The sequence below is a fragment of the Rhinoderma darwinii genome, chromosome 4 (assembly GCF_050947455.1).
Source record: "Rhinoderma darwinii isolate aRhiDar2 chromosome 4, aRhiDar2.hap1, whole genome shotgun sequence".
NCBI classification, from domain to species: Eukaryota; Metazoa; Chordata; class Amphibia; order Anura; family Rhinodermatidae; genus Rhinoderma; species Rhinoderma darwinii.
Genome location: NC_134690.1, coordinates 55781622 through 55796789, shown reverse-complemented (window position 1 = coordinate 55796789; position 15168 = coordinate 55781622). Strand labels below are relative to the sequence as shown.

The 15168-nt window shown below is 45.7% G+C and overlaps 1 protein-coding gene across 1 annotated transcript in view; it reads right to left on the bottom strand.

Moving 5' to 3' along the window:
* Positions 1-4882, bottom strand: part of MBOAT2 (membrane bound glycerophospholipid O-acyltransferase 2) — a 243077-nt gene extending 238195 nt beyond the window's left edge. Inside the window, exon 1 of the mRNA XM_075861127.1 lies at positions 4339-4882. Coding sequence (XP_075717242.1) covers positions 4339-4410 — 72 coding nt within the window. The 5' untranslated portion in view covers positions 4411-4882. The remainder of the gene's footprint in view (positions 1-4338) is intronic.
* Between the last annotated feature and the right edge of the window lie 10286 nt (positions 4883-15168).

Genomic DNA, 15168 nt, shown 5'->3' with positions numbered 1-15168 from the left:
GCCATGCACGGACCGTGAAAACCATGGTCGTGTGCATGGCCCCATAGGAATGAATGGGGCCACAATTCTCCCGTGGATTTTCGGGGGGAATTGCGGCCGCAAAAGCACATTCGTGTGCATGGGGCCTAAAGCCTCATGCACACGGCCGTGCCCTTAATCACTGTCCGCGATTACGGCACGGCCGGCCGTGGAAAGCCACCCGCATTTTCGGCCCGTGCTCCCATACAAAAGTATGGGAGCACGATCCGTAAAAAGCAAAAGATAGGACATGTCCCATCTTTTGTGGAGGCTTTCTACGACCCAGAAACCTTCCCGCAAATATAAGGTGTCCGTAGTCAATAGAAATTAATTGGTCCGTAATTGCATTAGTTACAGAGTGTTTCCCAGAACGTTTAAAGAAACTGCTTAGAGGACAGTGGCGTTACATATGATGCCCTCACCGATGTCATGATGACTATTGCTTCCCTGCACTGGCAATATGGGGGAAGTGCTGTCTGTAATGCTCCCTATGCTGTGTTGATGTCTGTAATTAAACCATTAAAAAAATGCAGGGGAATGAAGCGGGATGGGAACAGCTGATACCGTCACCTGCCGAAGTGTGCCGGAAGCCAGAAGAGCAGCCACGTGGGACTGGTGGAGTATTTGTGTTATTTTTGCGCCCACTTATGGTTTATTTACCCCACAGGGGACCCAGAAAGATTCTCTAGTCCCCGGACTTGATATTTGCTTTAGATAATCACCTATTACTCTAATAATCAAAGTGTATTCCTAAGCAGGGGCCTATGGCAGAAAACCATTTGAGGTCTTCCTTCCCAGTTCAAATCTACAACGTCCCCACTATGGGAAAGCTAGGACGAAGAGCCCGCACATTCAAATCTTTGTAACAGTAATTGCAGAAAGTAATTGCAGGAAGGTTCCCCACTTCTCTCGTGTGCAAGCATTGTAGTCAGACTCTCAGGATACCTGGGGTACTTTGGGCCACTGAAACGACGTAGATACAATTGAATGTGGCGATTGCTGGCGTCAGGAGATCCAGGAGACTAGGCAAAAGACCTGGGGCACGTGCCCCTGGTGCCAAGTCCTGGCAAAGTCACTGATTGTTGTACCTGTGAAGAGGAGGGCACCTCTCACCCCCTTATATTCTAGAGAAATTCTAAATATAAATGATTATTTGTGACTTACAATAACCATCTCTTTATTAACTAGGAAACACTGATATCTAGGAAAACATCCCAATGCGAAGTCGGCGACAGCTCTCAGTCCCACAGGATAAGGGTTAAAAAAGCGTAGTCTAATCCAACACGTTGGATAAAACGACATACTGTATATTCACCATTATCCTTTGGGACTGTGTGCTGTTGTCGACCTTGTATTGACACTGTCTTAATGTGTGTGGATGAGTCGGACCGAATCAAGCAGGTGACGTGCCCCATACATTATTCAGATGCTGCTCATATTTTGTATTGTCCCATTTAGGAGGCCATGTCCAGGACATTCAGGGTGCTTTCTAATACAGCAGATCAATAGCCCAGCCTGCAGCCATGCTTCCCTGCTGTAAATGTCTGGTGCATGGGCATTCACCGTGCCCCACCGTGCCCCAGACATTTGCTTCTTGTAGATCAATGACCTCCTGGGCACGAGCTTTCCCTGTCTGATGGTTGTCTATATCAGGTCATATAATAGAACATAGCAGAGGCTGCAATCCAAACGTGGTGTGTACATCATATAATGCCACCAGTGGTTTTATAAGCGATGCGGGATTACAAGCCTCAAGTCACTATAGCAAAACAAAAATGTTATTTCACACAAGATAAGGTATTGGAGGTATCACAAACGTGTCTATTTGTACGGAGGTAAATATAGAGAGACTTTATGGTACAGTTATTAAACTTTTCATTTCTTAGACACAACAGTGTTATATCAGTAAAAGTTCAGCTAGTGCCCTACTCTTAAAGGGGATCCGGGAAATAAGGCGGTAGACAGCCTTGCAGCCATTACAAACAATCAGTGTCAGACCTTTTGTGATGGCCGCAAGGTCATCCGTGACCTTGTAATCCATAGGGAAACACTGAAGTCGTGTTGCGGTATCCTCACCACAACTCATGCATAACTACATGTGCCGAGTAGTCCCAGTAAGGTGTTTTGACACAATATGCAGTGCGTTGATGACGTATCAATAAGATATGTCATCAATGTTTCATCTACGATAGTCTGATCAATGGGACCCTCATTAATGTCTAGAATTAAAGGGCCATGGTGCTCCGGGAAGTGTAGCATCAGCTATTTTCCATGACAGCGCCATTTACAGCTCATCTCCAATCACTTGAAGGGGGTTGTGATGCGATTCGCAAAACAGCACTTGATTAGGATTGGTGCTGCTTTGGAAACAAACATAAAGGGGCCCCTTTTTTCTAGGTATCATGGAGGTCCCAGTGGTTGGACCCACATTGATCAGACATTGATGGCATATTGTGGGCAAATAGTTAGCAGATCTCTCCGGGCAAAAGTGATAAAACTGTGTTATGTGTAGTTCACGACCTGAGGGATTCTTTGATGTTCTTTATTATGCCCCCTCCATTAACATAGTGTATCAATTTTAACCGGAGTCTTCCTCTAATGCTTCGTTCACATCTACGTCAGGGTCCCGTTCTGAGCTTCCCACCAGACCCTGACTGAGACTAATGGAAACCATAGGTTTCCATTTGCATCCCCATTGATTTCAATGGTGACAGATCTGGTGGCAATGGTTTCCGTTTGTTTCAGTCAGGGCTCCGTTCTGTCGAAAAGCTCAGACGGAACATCAGAATGGAACCCTGACGCAGATGTGAACGAAGCCTTACAGAGATGTAATGATTTTTTATTTTTTTTTATACCTAATTCAAGTTATCCCATTGTAATTCTTAAAGTGCATATATGCAACAATATTTTCCTGTGATAGAAAAAATCTTTACATTTCTTTGACCCACGAGATATTCTGTCTCAGACAGTCCTTGAACTGATCATTGTACAAACAGTACATTTGCCGAAAAATGTAAAACAATTTCCAATGCACCTGAATGACCTGATTGTTCTGATCCGTCATGACGTCATTATTAGTTGTAACGGGTGGAACACTTCTTACATCTATGACCATCTTAATCCCGGACTGTCTGTCTACCCAGTCTGAGGAAGACATAGCTTTCCAGAGACAACCAACTAAACGGCAGAGGGTAAAGCTCATGATACTTTCATAATAAGACCTTACTGAAACCGGTTGACAGTTCGCATTGGCGTTAAGGGTCTTCATCGGGGGTTTTCGTCACTTTTGACGGCAAGAATAGAGAAGCATGCATCGGTAGTCTGGTCGTTAATATGATTGAAATCTGTATGGAACTTTGACGGACCCTGTTATAAGTCAATAGTCACCATTCTGATCCGTCATTGACTTCCGCCATAAATATAAGCTACGACGCTAGTGTGAACAAAGCGCTATACATTATTTAACCCCTTACGAGCCACCCATTGTGATTATGCCGGAAAGTTGGAACTTTAATCTGAGGTTTTGCTTTTTTTTTACGTTCGTGTGAATAAGGCCTAAGAGAATGAGGCGAAGATGAAAAAGTATACAGTTATCATTTTACCAAATGTCTATCCTGCCCTTATGCACTACAGAAAAGTAAAAAAAAAAAACAATACAAAAGTGCTTTCTGCTATTGGTGGAGATTTGTAGGGTAGATCTGTATCCTCTGTATAGTCTTGTGTCTCACAATACGGTAGAATATAGGATACGTCTCAATGCATCCATAATGCCACATCTATAAAAAGTTTACTCCAACTTTTGTGGGATTGACAAAGTTGCGTGAAAGTTGCACCCCGTAGAAACCATCACAAACTGACCCATTTGTATGTCAATAAAGCCGAGGACCCTATAACTGAATTCAAATGGTGCAAATCTTTTTTTCTTCTTGTGCATCACAATAGAAGTCAACGTAAAAGTGCCGCGCTACATATACAGTGACTTCTTATCAATGCGAAATGTCACCATTCTTTCTATTACTGCGGTCAACGCCTGTGTGTGACTTCGGATGGGGAATATCATACATGACTGAAGTCGCCATGTAGTTCGGACTGAGGAAAAGTAAGTTGTGTGGGACAAAAAAGTCGTATAATGTGACCCGAACCGCTCATCATAAGTCAGCGCGTACCGCCAGCCTGGTAGAGATGCCCGGGGCCGTACTGTATGTTGCGAGAGGTCACCAGTGTCACTGACAGACGCAGGAAGTAGCGAGAAACCTGTGCGTTCATGTGCAGCTGACCTCTGTGTCGCCCCCCGTCACTGGCTGTCAGTCATCCGCTTACCTGGTCTATAGGCAGCTGCACTGCATGGCTGAGGGGGAGCAGCACTGTGGAGCCTGTGGTACTTGTAGCCATGGCAATCCCTCCAATGAAAGATGAGGAAGATGATGCTGAAGATGTTCACCTTGTAATCCACAGACTCCCAAGAGAAGACAAGGGTCTTGTCTGCCGTGAATCCCAACCACAATGGATCCACAGATGTGCACAAACTAACACGGTCCTCCCGACTAGAGCCCCCCACAGTATTAAAAATGGGGGTCCAAGACTAAAAAAATAAAATATAAATATATAAAGTGCCGGCACTTCAGCTCACATTATGCGTAACAGCAAAAGACTCCAATGCAAACATCCAGCAGTCTCTCCAGGCACAGAAATGACAAAGCCCCAGCCTCCCGCACCTCCTCACACCGCTCAGTGCACTGAATGCAGAATTACAGGGGGAGGGAGGGAGGAACATGAGCGCTGGGCAGGGAGATTGCAAACCCTCATGTATGGAAGCCCGGACGGCACATTCTTACATATTGTCATTCTGTAAATCACCGCTTCTCCTCAGCCTTCCCGGCGTCATTACCGCCCGGCGTCATTACCGCTCAGCGTCATTACCGCGTCAGTGTCGCTGCTGCATGTGCTCGGTTGTCGCACTATTTGCTGTTTTTTCTATTTTTCAGAGTAGTAAAGGGTAGAAGATGAGGGTTGTGTGCAGATTACACAGACACTGGACACGGTTTCATGCGATTATTAAGTACAGGCTCATCCCTACACTTCTATATTAGGGAATTGTATATTTATTGCATTTATAGCACTTTTCTGATATGTTTTTATTATAGAATTGACTATTTTATAATAAAACATAAAATATTTGCCGTTATCCGTCAGCAGAATGCAGGATTTATTTATGGCTGGCTTTGTTCTATTTATAGCGCAGCAGGCACAGGCTGCCGTAAAACCGTTTATGGCTTCGTTCACACCTGCATTCAACGCAGATTCAATAAAAAAATGGTAGAAAGTGCAGCGTGCAGCACTATTTTATCCCATAAAATGACAGACGCCATGACGGATACCTGACAGGGCCTATTAAAGTCAGCGGGGGGAATTATATTATATATCAAGAGCCTTACTCATAGCTGCGATAAAATATGAGACCTTTTACTTTTCTCGCCACTTTAGGGCGTAGCTCACACCGGGCTTCTACCTTGCTCCCATCCCGATTTGTACCGCGGCTCATTCAAGATACTGACAACTGGCAGCCGCAATACCTATGTGACGCAGCACTCCGCATCATCAGTGCTGCGCCGTCGCATAGGTACGTGCGCTGTCTGGCATCAGTACCTTGATGAGCCACGGCATGAAGATGGAGCCACCGTGGACCCATTCAAGAGAAGAGGAGTGCTGAGATGAGGATGTATTTTTATGTATTTTATGTGATGGTAGCGCGGTGGTTACGCCCCAATTGTGGCACACGACCGGTGGAAAGATGCAACACATTTATTAAGAGGCGTTCGTTCGCTTCTTAATAAACATGTCGCGTCTTAGGCCAGCGAATTGGTTATTAGGACGGAATATAAAAGGCCAGTCTTAAAAAATCTGCCTCATTGGGTTCCACTAGGCGCCGTTGGTGTCTATCATGTGACTGATCCGGCACTACCGTTATTTCCGCTTTTCTGTTCCTATGACAGAACAAAAAAACGGAAATAAACAAGATGTAAACTCAGTCTTTAAGTCTGGTAATGTTCTGACAAGAAAACCTCAAGGAATTACATTTCCCGGCAGCTTTCCCGCTGTGTTACTGGATCAGAGAACAACGACAATAGTCCTTGCACATTAGGCGATCGCTTTATATAAGGTTTTTTAATATACGTAGTGGCGTACTTACCATAGAATCAGACCACACAACATCTATGGAGCTCGTGGAGCGAAGGAGCCCAGCAGTGAACTGCTTCTCCTGATTCCTGACCCACAGCCATGGTATTTGATTGCAACCACCACTAGGGGGAGCTCACTGCATAGCGATTTTTGAAGCTCCCATTGAGTGCAATAGTGTCTGTATAATTCCATATGCAGTGAGCTCCCCCTAGGGGTGGCTGCAGGTAGCCAGAGATCTATGATTGGATTTGGAGCTCAGACCCATATAGAGGTACGTAATGAAATTATGTTGGACAAGTAGTACATTTGTCAAAGCTCCCAGTGTGGGGGAGGGGGGAGCAATTTGAGTTTTTCTATGGAGCTCTATAGTTTTTCTGTACACGCTTCAATATACGTGTTTAATTTTTTTTAATTTTATATATATATATATATATATATATATATATATATATATATTGCTTACAGTGGGAAATAGATACACTGATAAGTCTGGAAAAGCATACTATATGGAGTATGCAAATAGGGTTATATTATTATGTTATTCCACGTACTAATACTTTTTTTCTATTTGGTCTTCTTCAATAGTTATATTGCTGGCGTGGGTGTGATACCTGCACAAATAGTAATTCCCTAGTCTCTCCTGTCCATGTGTATTATATGAAGACTTCCACCATGACTGTGATAGTAAGATGATAGGGGATTGCTACTTGAGTCACCCCCTTATGTATTTGTGTAGGTTCACATAAAGGTGAACTTACGCTTTAAATCAGCGTCACTCAGCATAGAAAACAAGCAAAAGCTAAATGTAGCCCTCTAATCTCTGATCAGGGAGAGCAGCGCAGGCCGTATTAATCTCTTCTGCCACCTCATCCAGTACAATAAAGTCATGCTTGTTGTGGTCAATTAAAAAAGCAAGAATCTGTGGCTATTTACGTGAATTACAACTCTCAGCAAATAATAAGAACAAATGATCATTGTGTATATATACTGTATTAACCTTTTGACGTCCATGTAAATTACAGTTATATACTAAAGCACTGTTCCTATTCCCCATCTTGGATGTATGTTTATTTTAATAGGAAGAAGGGGGGCAAACTGCTGTTCAACAGCTCTGGCAACGCTTATCTCCCAGGGGAACAAAAGATCAGTCGGTATGAAATCCACCATGTCCGATCCTTATTCGTCAGGAGACAGTGCCTGGTTTTTGATGGATCAGGGGTCTAGCTAGGCGGGGCTGGTGGGGTATGTACCTCAGATGCTGGGAGTTATTGGTCCAAGCCACTCTGCCTACATTTATGTGTGTGCCGAGCTTTCGGCAGAGTTGGACGCTCTGTTATATTCCTCCATCGCAGATCCGGCTGAAAATACCGTAAACAAAAGCGCTATTTTTTCTCGTAAAACCATGACAAAAAAACATTGGGCGCCAGTGGTGTCCATCGTAGAACGGAAGGGCACTTCCGGTATTTTCATTGTTCTGCTCCTCTGATGGGGTCTGTATTTATGTTACACAACCCATTAATGACATACCACGTACATGTATGCGGCTGCCGTTAAGGGGAAGTATGGAGCAGGCTCACGGGCTGAGCACGCTCTATACTTCGCAGGTGACGGTTGTGTAATACAGCTGACACCTCCCTGCAACGGGTGGAATAAAAGATCCCTTTGATTCCGCTTGTTTAACCCCTTAAATCGCAACATTTAAATCGTTAGAATCAGGGGGTGGCCCCTCCGACTTGCCATTGGCCCACCGCGACGCGATCACGGGTTGCCGATGGTCTTCATGGCAGCCTGGGGGCCTAATGAAGGCCTCCAGGTCTGCCATCTTTGTACTCCTTTGAAGCTCTGCTTCTGTCAACATAGCGATATACAGCAATACATTAGTATTGTAGTATATGATGCAAGCGATCCAAAAATCACTGGTTTAAGTCCCCTAGGGGGGCTAATAAAAAAGTAAAAAAACTAAAAAGTGTCAAAACTAAAAAAAATACCTTTCTACTTTTCCCTAAGCAATGTTTAAAAAAATAAAAGTTAACATAACTGGTATTGCCGCGGCGGTAAAAGTCTGAACTATTACAATATAGCGTTGCCTAACCCGCTCGGTAAACGCTGTAAAAAAAAAATATATATAAAACACCCAAATCGCTGTTTTTGCTCCACTTAGCTCTTCAAAAAAATGGTTAAAAAGTCGCATGTACCCCAAAACGGGTAATCAATAAAAACTACTGCTCGCCCCTCAAAAAATAAGCCCTCACATCGCTCAATAGACGGAAAAATAAAAAAGTTACGGTTATATATATGGCGACACAAAACATTTTTTTTAGCAAATAGTTTTTGTTTATAAAAGTGGTAAAACATAAAAAAAACATATAAATTTGGTATCACCATAATCGTATCAACCCGTAGAATAAGGTGAACATGTCGTTTTTACCACCGTAAAAACAAACCCCCCAAAAATCTGGTGTAATCGCTGTTTTTTGCTCATTTCACCTCACAAATAATTTTTTTATCAGTTTCACAGTACATTAAGCGGTACAATAAATGGTGCCAAGAAAAACTACAAAGTGTCCCGCAAAATACAAGCCCTCAGACGGCTATGTCGACAAAAAAAATAAAAATATTATGGAAGTTTTGGAATGCGGAGAGGGAAAAACTAAAATGAAAAATGAAGATTAGCCGTTTCCCTAAGGGGTTAAAGACCTTGCATGCTCAAGATACTTCTAGTGAATACACATAGGTAGCCCAGGCACATCTTTGGTGTGGTGCTCTTATTCCAGCAACAACATCTCTTTCAGATTCAATGCTGCTCGTCTATATGCAGTCTTTGTAGAATCCAGATGGGTAACCCAAAGTCAGACGTGCCATCCCGAAAAGAGCTAACCCTGCGCCCCCTGGCACTCCTAACTCTGAAGCTGTCCTCCGACGCATTTCGCTTATTGCTGAGCTAGTCAGGGCGACTGACAGCATGCAGTGCTCAAGGAAATTATGTAAACGGCGCATCTTACCACGTCACACATCGCTGCCTCTGTGATCGTAAATTCCGATACGGTAATTTCGGAAAGGACTAAGTTCCAAATACCAGGTTTATATGGGCATCTCTTTATTTAGTGCATCCACAAGGTTAACTTTCTGACTGGACAGACATCTCAACAATTGAGTGATCTGAATAAGTCTGGTCCATATCCGCACCGCTTCCTTTTTTCCTATATATTGCTACACAGTGGTATTCACCCATACCGCGCAGATTCACCAGTCCACCTTACTGTTGGCATAATGGGTGCTCAATGTCTCATAGAGCTGCTTACCTTTACTCAGGTCATAGCACAGGGTTACTCAATCTTTTTTTTACTAGGGCTTCTCCAACCAGAACATGTTGATTCCTGGGCCTCACCATAGGTTCCAACAAGTCCATGGCATTAAAAAAATATTGCTGAATTTATCATCCATGTGTCAGTATAACATTATAATATGCACAAAAGGAGTCAGGTATGTTGCTAAACCAGAGATTGCTGCAGTCAGAGAAATACCTGAGCAGCATATTATCACTTCTGTCAAAACTGCCTCCAATTTGTGAGCGACTAGCCTAGCGGACACTCTATGTCACTACTGCGGGCAGTAGCGTAGCTGGAGCAAGTGCTGCAAAGGGAGCTGGAGAAGGTGCTGGGTGTGCAGTATGTGTGTGGGACACCAGAAGCAAGAATTGGGCACTCCATATAGATATCACAGAAAGGGGGTACGACAGTTTGAGATCCCTGTCTAATAAAGCTCAGAGCCACTGTAAAGAGCATGGGGCATTACTTACTGGCAATATAGAATAGAGTACATATTGCTCGCAGTATTCATGGGCATTATAGCTGGCAGTGTTAATGGGCACTAGTGTGGCAGGGACTATTATGCTGTTGGGACTATTGTACAGACACAACTGCAGCTGGTGCCATTCTTTGGGCGCTTGCATGTGGTTAGCATTATTGTATGGGAACTGCACTGGCAGGAAAACTTTTGGGCACTTCTATGTGATTACAAATGTGTTGGCACATCTACATGATCATTGGTTTGTTTTGTGCGGCCCTTGATATACACAGGACAAGACTGACCCCTGCTGTCTCAGATAAATGGATAAACGTTGCTTCACATAAATGTACATTTGACATATAATCTCTGTATATCATACTGACATGCAGCCTTGTGCTTTTATATGGTCACAAAATTTGGCGACTGCTGATAATTACAGTAGGGGGGACATTATCCCATTTATTATTAACAATAAAAGTTATACTAAGTGGAGGACCACACTTGTGAAACTTTACAGCTATTCATAGTCGTTTATATGAGATTAAATTGTGCCCCCTGCTGGGCAGGTTCTAAGCAAATAATAATATTCTGACTGTACTAAAAAATACATGTTTGTTCGCAGTCATAATCTGCAAAGCCGAGACCTGTCCACACAGACTCCAGGTTATACCTGTGCAATGTGACCATTAAATAATGGCTTGCAGGGGGTCAATATTTATGAATTCAATTGTCTTGTAATGTATGTAGATCACATTGTAGAGAGATCTTTTTTTTTGTCACTGTAACATTAAAGAGGCTCTGTCACCACATTATAAGTGCCCTATCTTCTACATAATCTGATCGGCGCTATAATGTAGGTGACAGCAGTGCTTTTTATTTCGAAAAACAATCTATTTTTACCACGTTAGGAGCGATTTTAGCTTTATGCTAATTAGTTTCTTAATGCCCAACTGGCGTGTTTGTACTTTAGACCAAGTGGGCGTTGTACAGAGGAGTGTATGACGCTGACCAATCAGTGACCAATCAGCATCATGCACTTCTCCCCATTCATTTAGTCAGCGCATAGTGACACTGCGTTGTTCGCTATGTGCTGTCTTATACTGACACATTAACGTTTCTGAAGTGTTTAGACAGTGAATAGACATTCCTTCCAGCCAGGACGTCTATTCACAATCCCTGCACTTCATTAACGTTTCTGTGGTACTTACAGCAGAGCAAGCATAATCTCGCTGTAACCTGTCATTTACAGCGTGATCTCACGAGATTACGCTTGCTCTGCTGTAAGTACCACAGAAACGTTACCAAAGTGTCCTATATTAGCTTTATGCTAATGAGTTTCTCAATGGACAACTGGGCGTGTTTTACTTTTTGGCCAAGTGGGCATTGTACAGAGGAGTGTATGACGCTGACCAATCAGTGACCAATCAGCGTCATACACTTCTCTCCATTCATTTATACAGCACATAGCGATATAGCACACTATAACGTTACTGCAGTGTCCTGACAATGAATATACATTACCTCCAGCCAGGACGTCATGTGTATTCAGAATTCTGACACTTCGCTAACACAATCTCGACACTACAGCACAGGAAGCGTAATCTCGTTTGAAATGACAGTTTACAGGGTAATCTCGCGAGATTACGCTTGCTGTGCTGTAAGTGTCGGGATTGTATTAGCGAAGTGTCAGGATTCTGAATACACATCACGTCCTGACTATCTATCCACAGTGTAGGTCATCAGTATATGATCGGTGGGGGTCTGATCATATATGGATGTCACAGTATAGCGGCCGTGCTGCAGTATTGCAGCTCTGCTCTATTCACACTATATTAAGCCTGCTATATCTAGAAATGTTGAAAATGTTTCCAGTCGTAACAATTAATTTAAGATCTGGAGTGTGCTGCAGAGACGAGTTGGTCTTAAAGGGGCAGTAACTTGTGTAAAGACTTCAGATTGTATGGTCTCTAGTGCCAAGCGTCACACCCTTGGAATTAGTGTTGCGCACTAGGTGTGTCTACTGAAGGCTGAGAGGCTGCCACCCATAGGTGGAAGTGGGGACGGCATGAAAGATAGTTGCTAACGCCATTCTGACAAGGGTTGGTGGGTATAGCTTCCGCTATTGGGGATACTGCGACAGGTACTGGTTAGCTCCCACCGTGACCAGCGGAGGTGGCCCTGTTGACCTGCCGTGCCAGGTAGAGTGACAGTATAGCGCATCCAACATAGTCGACATTAGTGATGGGCAAGGTCTGACCGGTATGACCGGTATTTTTATAGGAGGCTGGTATTTTTCAGTTGCTGGCCCGGATCCAGCGAGACAATCCTGGATTCAGGGCGGTGTCCTGCGGTCCTGGGCGACCGAACACCAATTTCACCACTTTCCGAGAAAAGCCGCTCAGAAACAAAGTGGCTCAGCGTTCACCCGAGCCCTTCTGCAGCTTAGTTTTAGTGATCGTGGGGGTCTCAGTGCTGAGACCCCCACCATTCAAATCTTCTGACATGTCAATATGACATGTCAGAAGTTTTTTGAAAGTTTAGTTACCCTTTACGTTATATGCCTTTTAAAATAATAAGATATATTTCATATGTCTCATCATTTTTAATGTTTTAAAAGGACAATCACATAAGTTTATATAACAGATTCAGAGTTGTTGTATAACTAAACTTCCATCTGTTCAAATTACTGTCAACCTTACAAACTGGAATTATTGTCCAGCAGATAATCTATTTGGTGACAGACATTATAGTACCACATGTTAAATCAGAACACGTGAAAATATCTGCTGGAGTAAACAGAACTACAGTATAGTCTATAGAATGCAGTCCTGCAGAGGCTGATGGGGAATGTATCATGCGACTTGTGAACTATTGAACTAATATGCTAGGATATCGAATCATGACACTAGTTCAATCATCTGCACACGACTGAGCGAAGCAGTGCCACCTATGGTAGTTTAGAGGAACTGACCCACGATAAATGTGTATTAGAGCTAAAAAGCCATGCAGAAGCCAGTAGCATTATAGCACATGTGGGGGAGGGGTCCAGGATGCAGTGCCAGCAGCAAGACTTTGGACCTCTGGGCTAGCAGGACAGTGATTATATAACAAAAGAAGGATAAGTTGCATAAACACACGCTCACAGTCACACATGGACGATGTCTAGATAGTGGGAGCAGTGGCGGACACAAACGGCTGAGGGCCACTGTGCAAGAACAAGTATATGGGCCGATATGACTCTTCATCATGTGACCAACCCTGCTGTACTCTATGTACAAGCAGGAGCAGTAGTACAGCGATTACATGGAGTACAGCGGGGTCGGTGACGTGACGAAGAGTCATATTGTCATCAAAGAAGGCTGTGCAACTAGACTTCCGGTCTCCGGCAGCGCTATAAAAATCTATGAAAATCTCAGAATCAGCGCAACGGGGGACCGGAATGTATATTGCCGTGTGTACTCACATACAGAAGAGGCTGGACGCAGCTGCAGGCTTGAGGGAAGCCGACATGACCGTCCTGGTAGGGAAAGGGTTAATGTTAAGAGGTGAGGGAAAGGTGAAGGAGCTGAAGGAGGGACGGGGAGGAGCTAGGGGGGACGGGGGGGCCGTTACTGCGCTTCCCGCTGTTTCTCGGCATTGAGCCGGAAGCAGCGGGAGGAGTAATACACAAGAAGCAAAGCTCCCCGTTGCCCGGCTTTTTAGTATGGCAGAGGCCCTGATTTTAGAGCGGCTGCGTGCCGCTGCTGTGCACCACGGTCCCGGATGGCTGGAGGAGACCGTGGCTGCATTAACGCGGATCCCGGACGCCGTTTCGCCACGTCGGGCACGGCGTTCGGGGTCTGTTGTAAGGGACAGGCTCCCCTCCCCCGGCCCCCCTACGAGCATGGCTATGGCGGCGGGGGGGGAGTCGGCAACAACCGCTCCTGCGCTGGGCAGGCAGAGAGCGGTAGCAGGGGTGACGGCGATGCAGGCTGTGTCGACCCGTCCCTCTCGGCGGTCCCGACCTCCAGAGCGCCTGAGTCCGGAGGTAGTCCCGCGGACACGGCGTCGCAGAGGGAGCCCGATCCCGGACGCTGCAGGCCAGGCAGCTGGGAGGACCGCCCCTTCCCAGGCCCTGCGTCCTGGCAGGAATCCCAGGCCGCGACGGGGTCCGGCGGTAAGCAGGGAGTCGCAGGCCGGGCTCCCTGTCACCCCTCCCCCATCAGATGGAAGATGTCGAGAGCAAGGTACGGCCGCCCCGCATGGTGATGTTCCGGCCAGGGGGCAGGCTTCGTCAGGATCGTCTAGACGGACGACTAGATCTGCAGCGACGTCGAGGCAACAGGTCCGGTCGGAAGTCTGGGTCCCGGCGGTCGGGCGGCAGGTTGCCGGCCCATCGGTCAGCGCGTCCTCATCCCCTTTCCGAAGAGGTCGTTGGGAGGGACAGTCGTCGGCGAGAGAAGAACTGGAGGAAGGTGAACTGGACGTCTATCGTCGAGGTCAGGATGGTCCGGCTGACGGGAACACAGCGCCTGTGCAGCCCGGTGAGTGTATAACTCCATTATTGTCTTATCCAGCGATTTTTATGTCGGGTGTCGGCGGGGGGGCTGCTAGCATAGCATCGGGGGCCGGTAGTGGCGCGGGCGGACGCGACGGAGCGGGTTTGGCAGATTTAGTGGGTTGCTTACGGGAGCTGGTGGGGCGCCTGGATAAGGCCGCGGCGCCGGTAGTAACGGAAGTGTCCCCTGCGGTAGTTTGGGAAGGCCCCAGGGAAGTGGGATCGTTGCAGGCGCGTCCTGTGGTGGCGGTTAGAGAGGCGGTCGCGGTGTCGGTGCAGACTGAGGCACAGAAGGACGGCGATCGAGTGCGCATGGACGATCGTGCTCGGGGGGAGGTGTATGTTTGTTTTGAGGGTCCGTTGGGGGCGCATTTAAAGCAGGAGGTGCGTGATCGGATCTGGAAAGATGAATATGTTGAAATTTTTTCTCTCTTGCCGCTGGCTAAATTCAATTTGGATAAGAGCAAGCGGGATGAGAGTAAAAAGGACGAGGAGGAACGGCGGCGGTATAGGCTTATCCCGCAGACGTTCGTTAATTGGTCGCAGGCGTTCGCCATATTGGCTAGTGTGATAGGGGAAAAGGCGCCGGAAAATTGTTCGGCGTTATTTTGTTATTTTGATGCTATTGGGGAGGCTCATAGGGC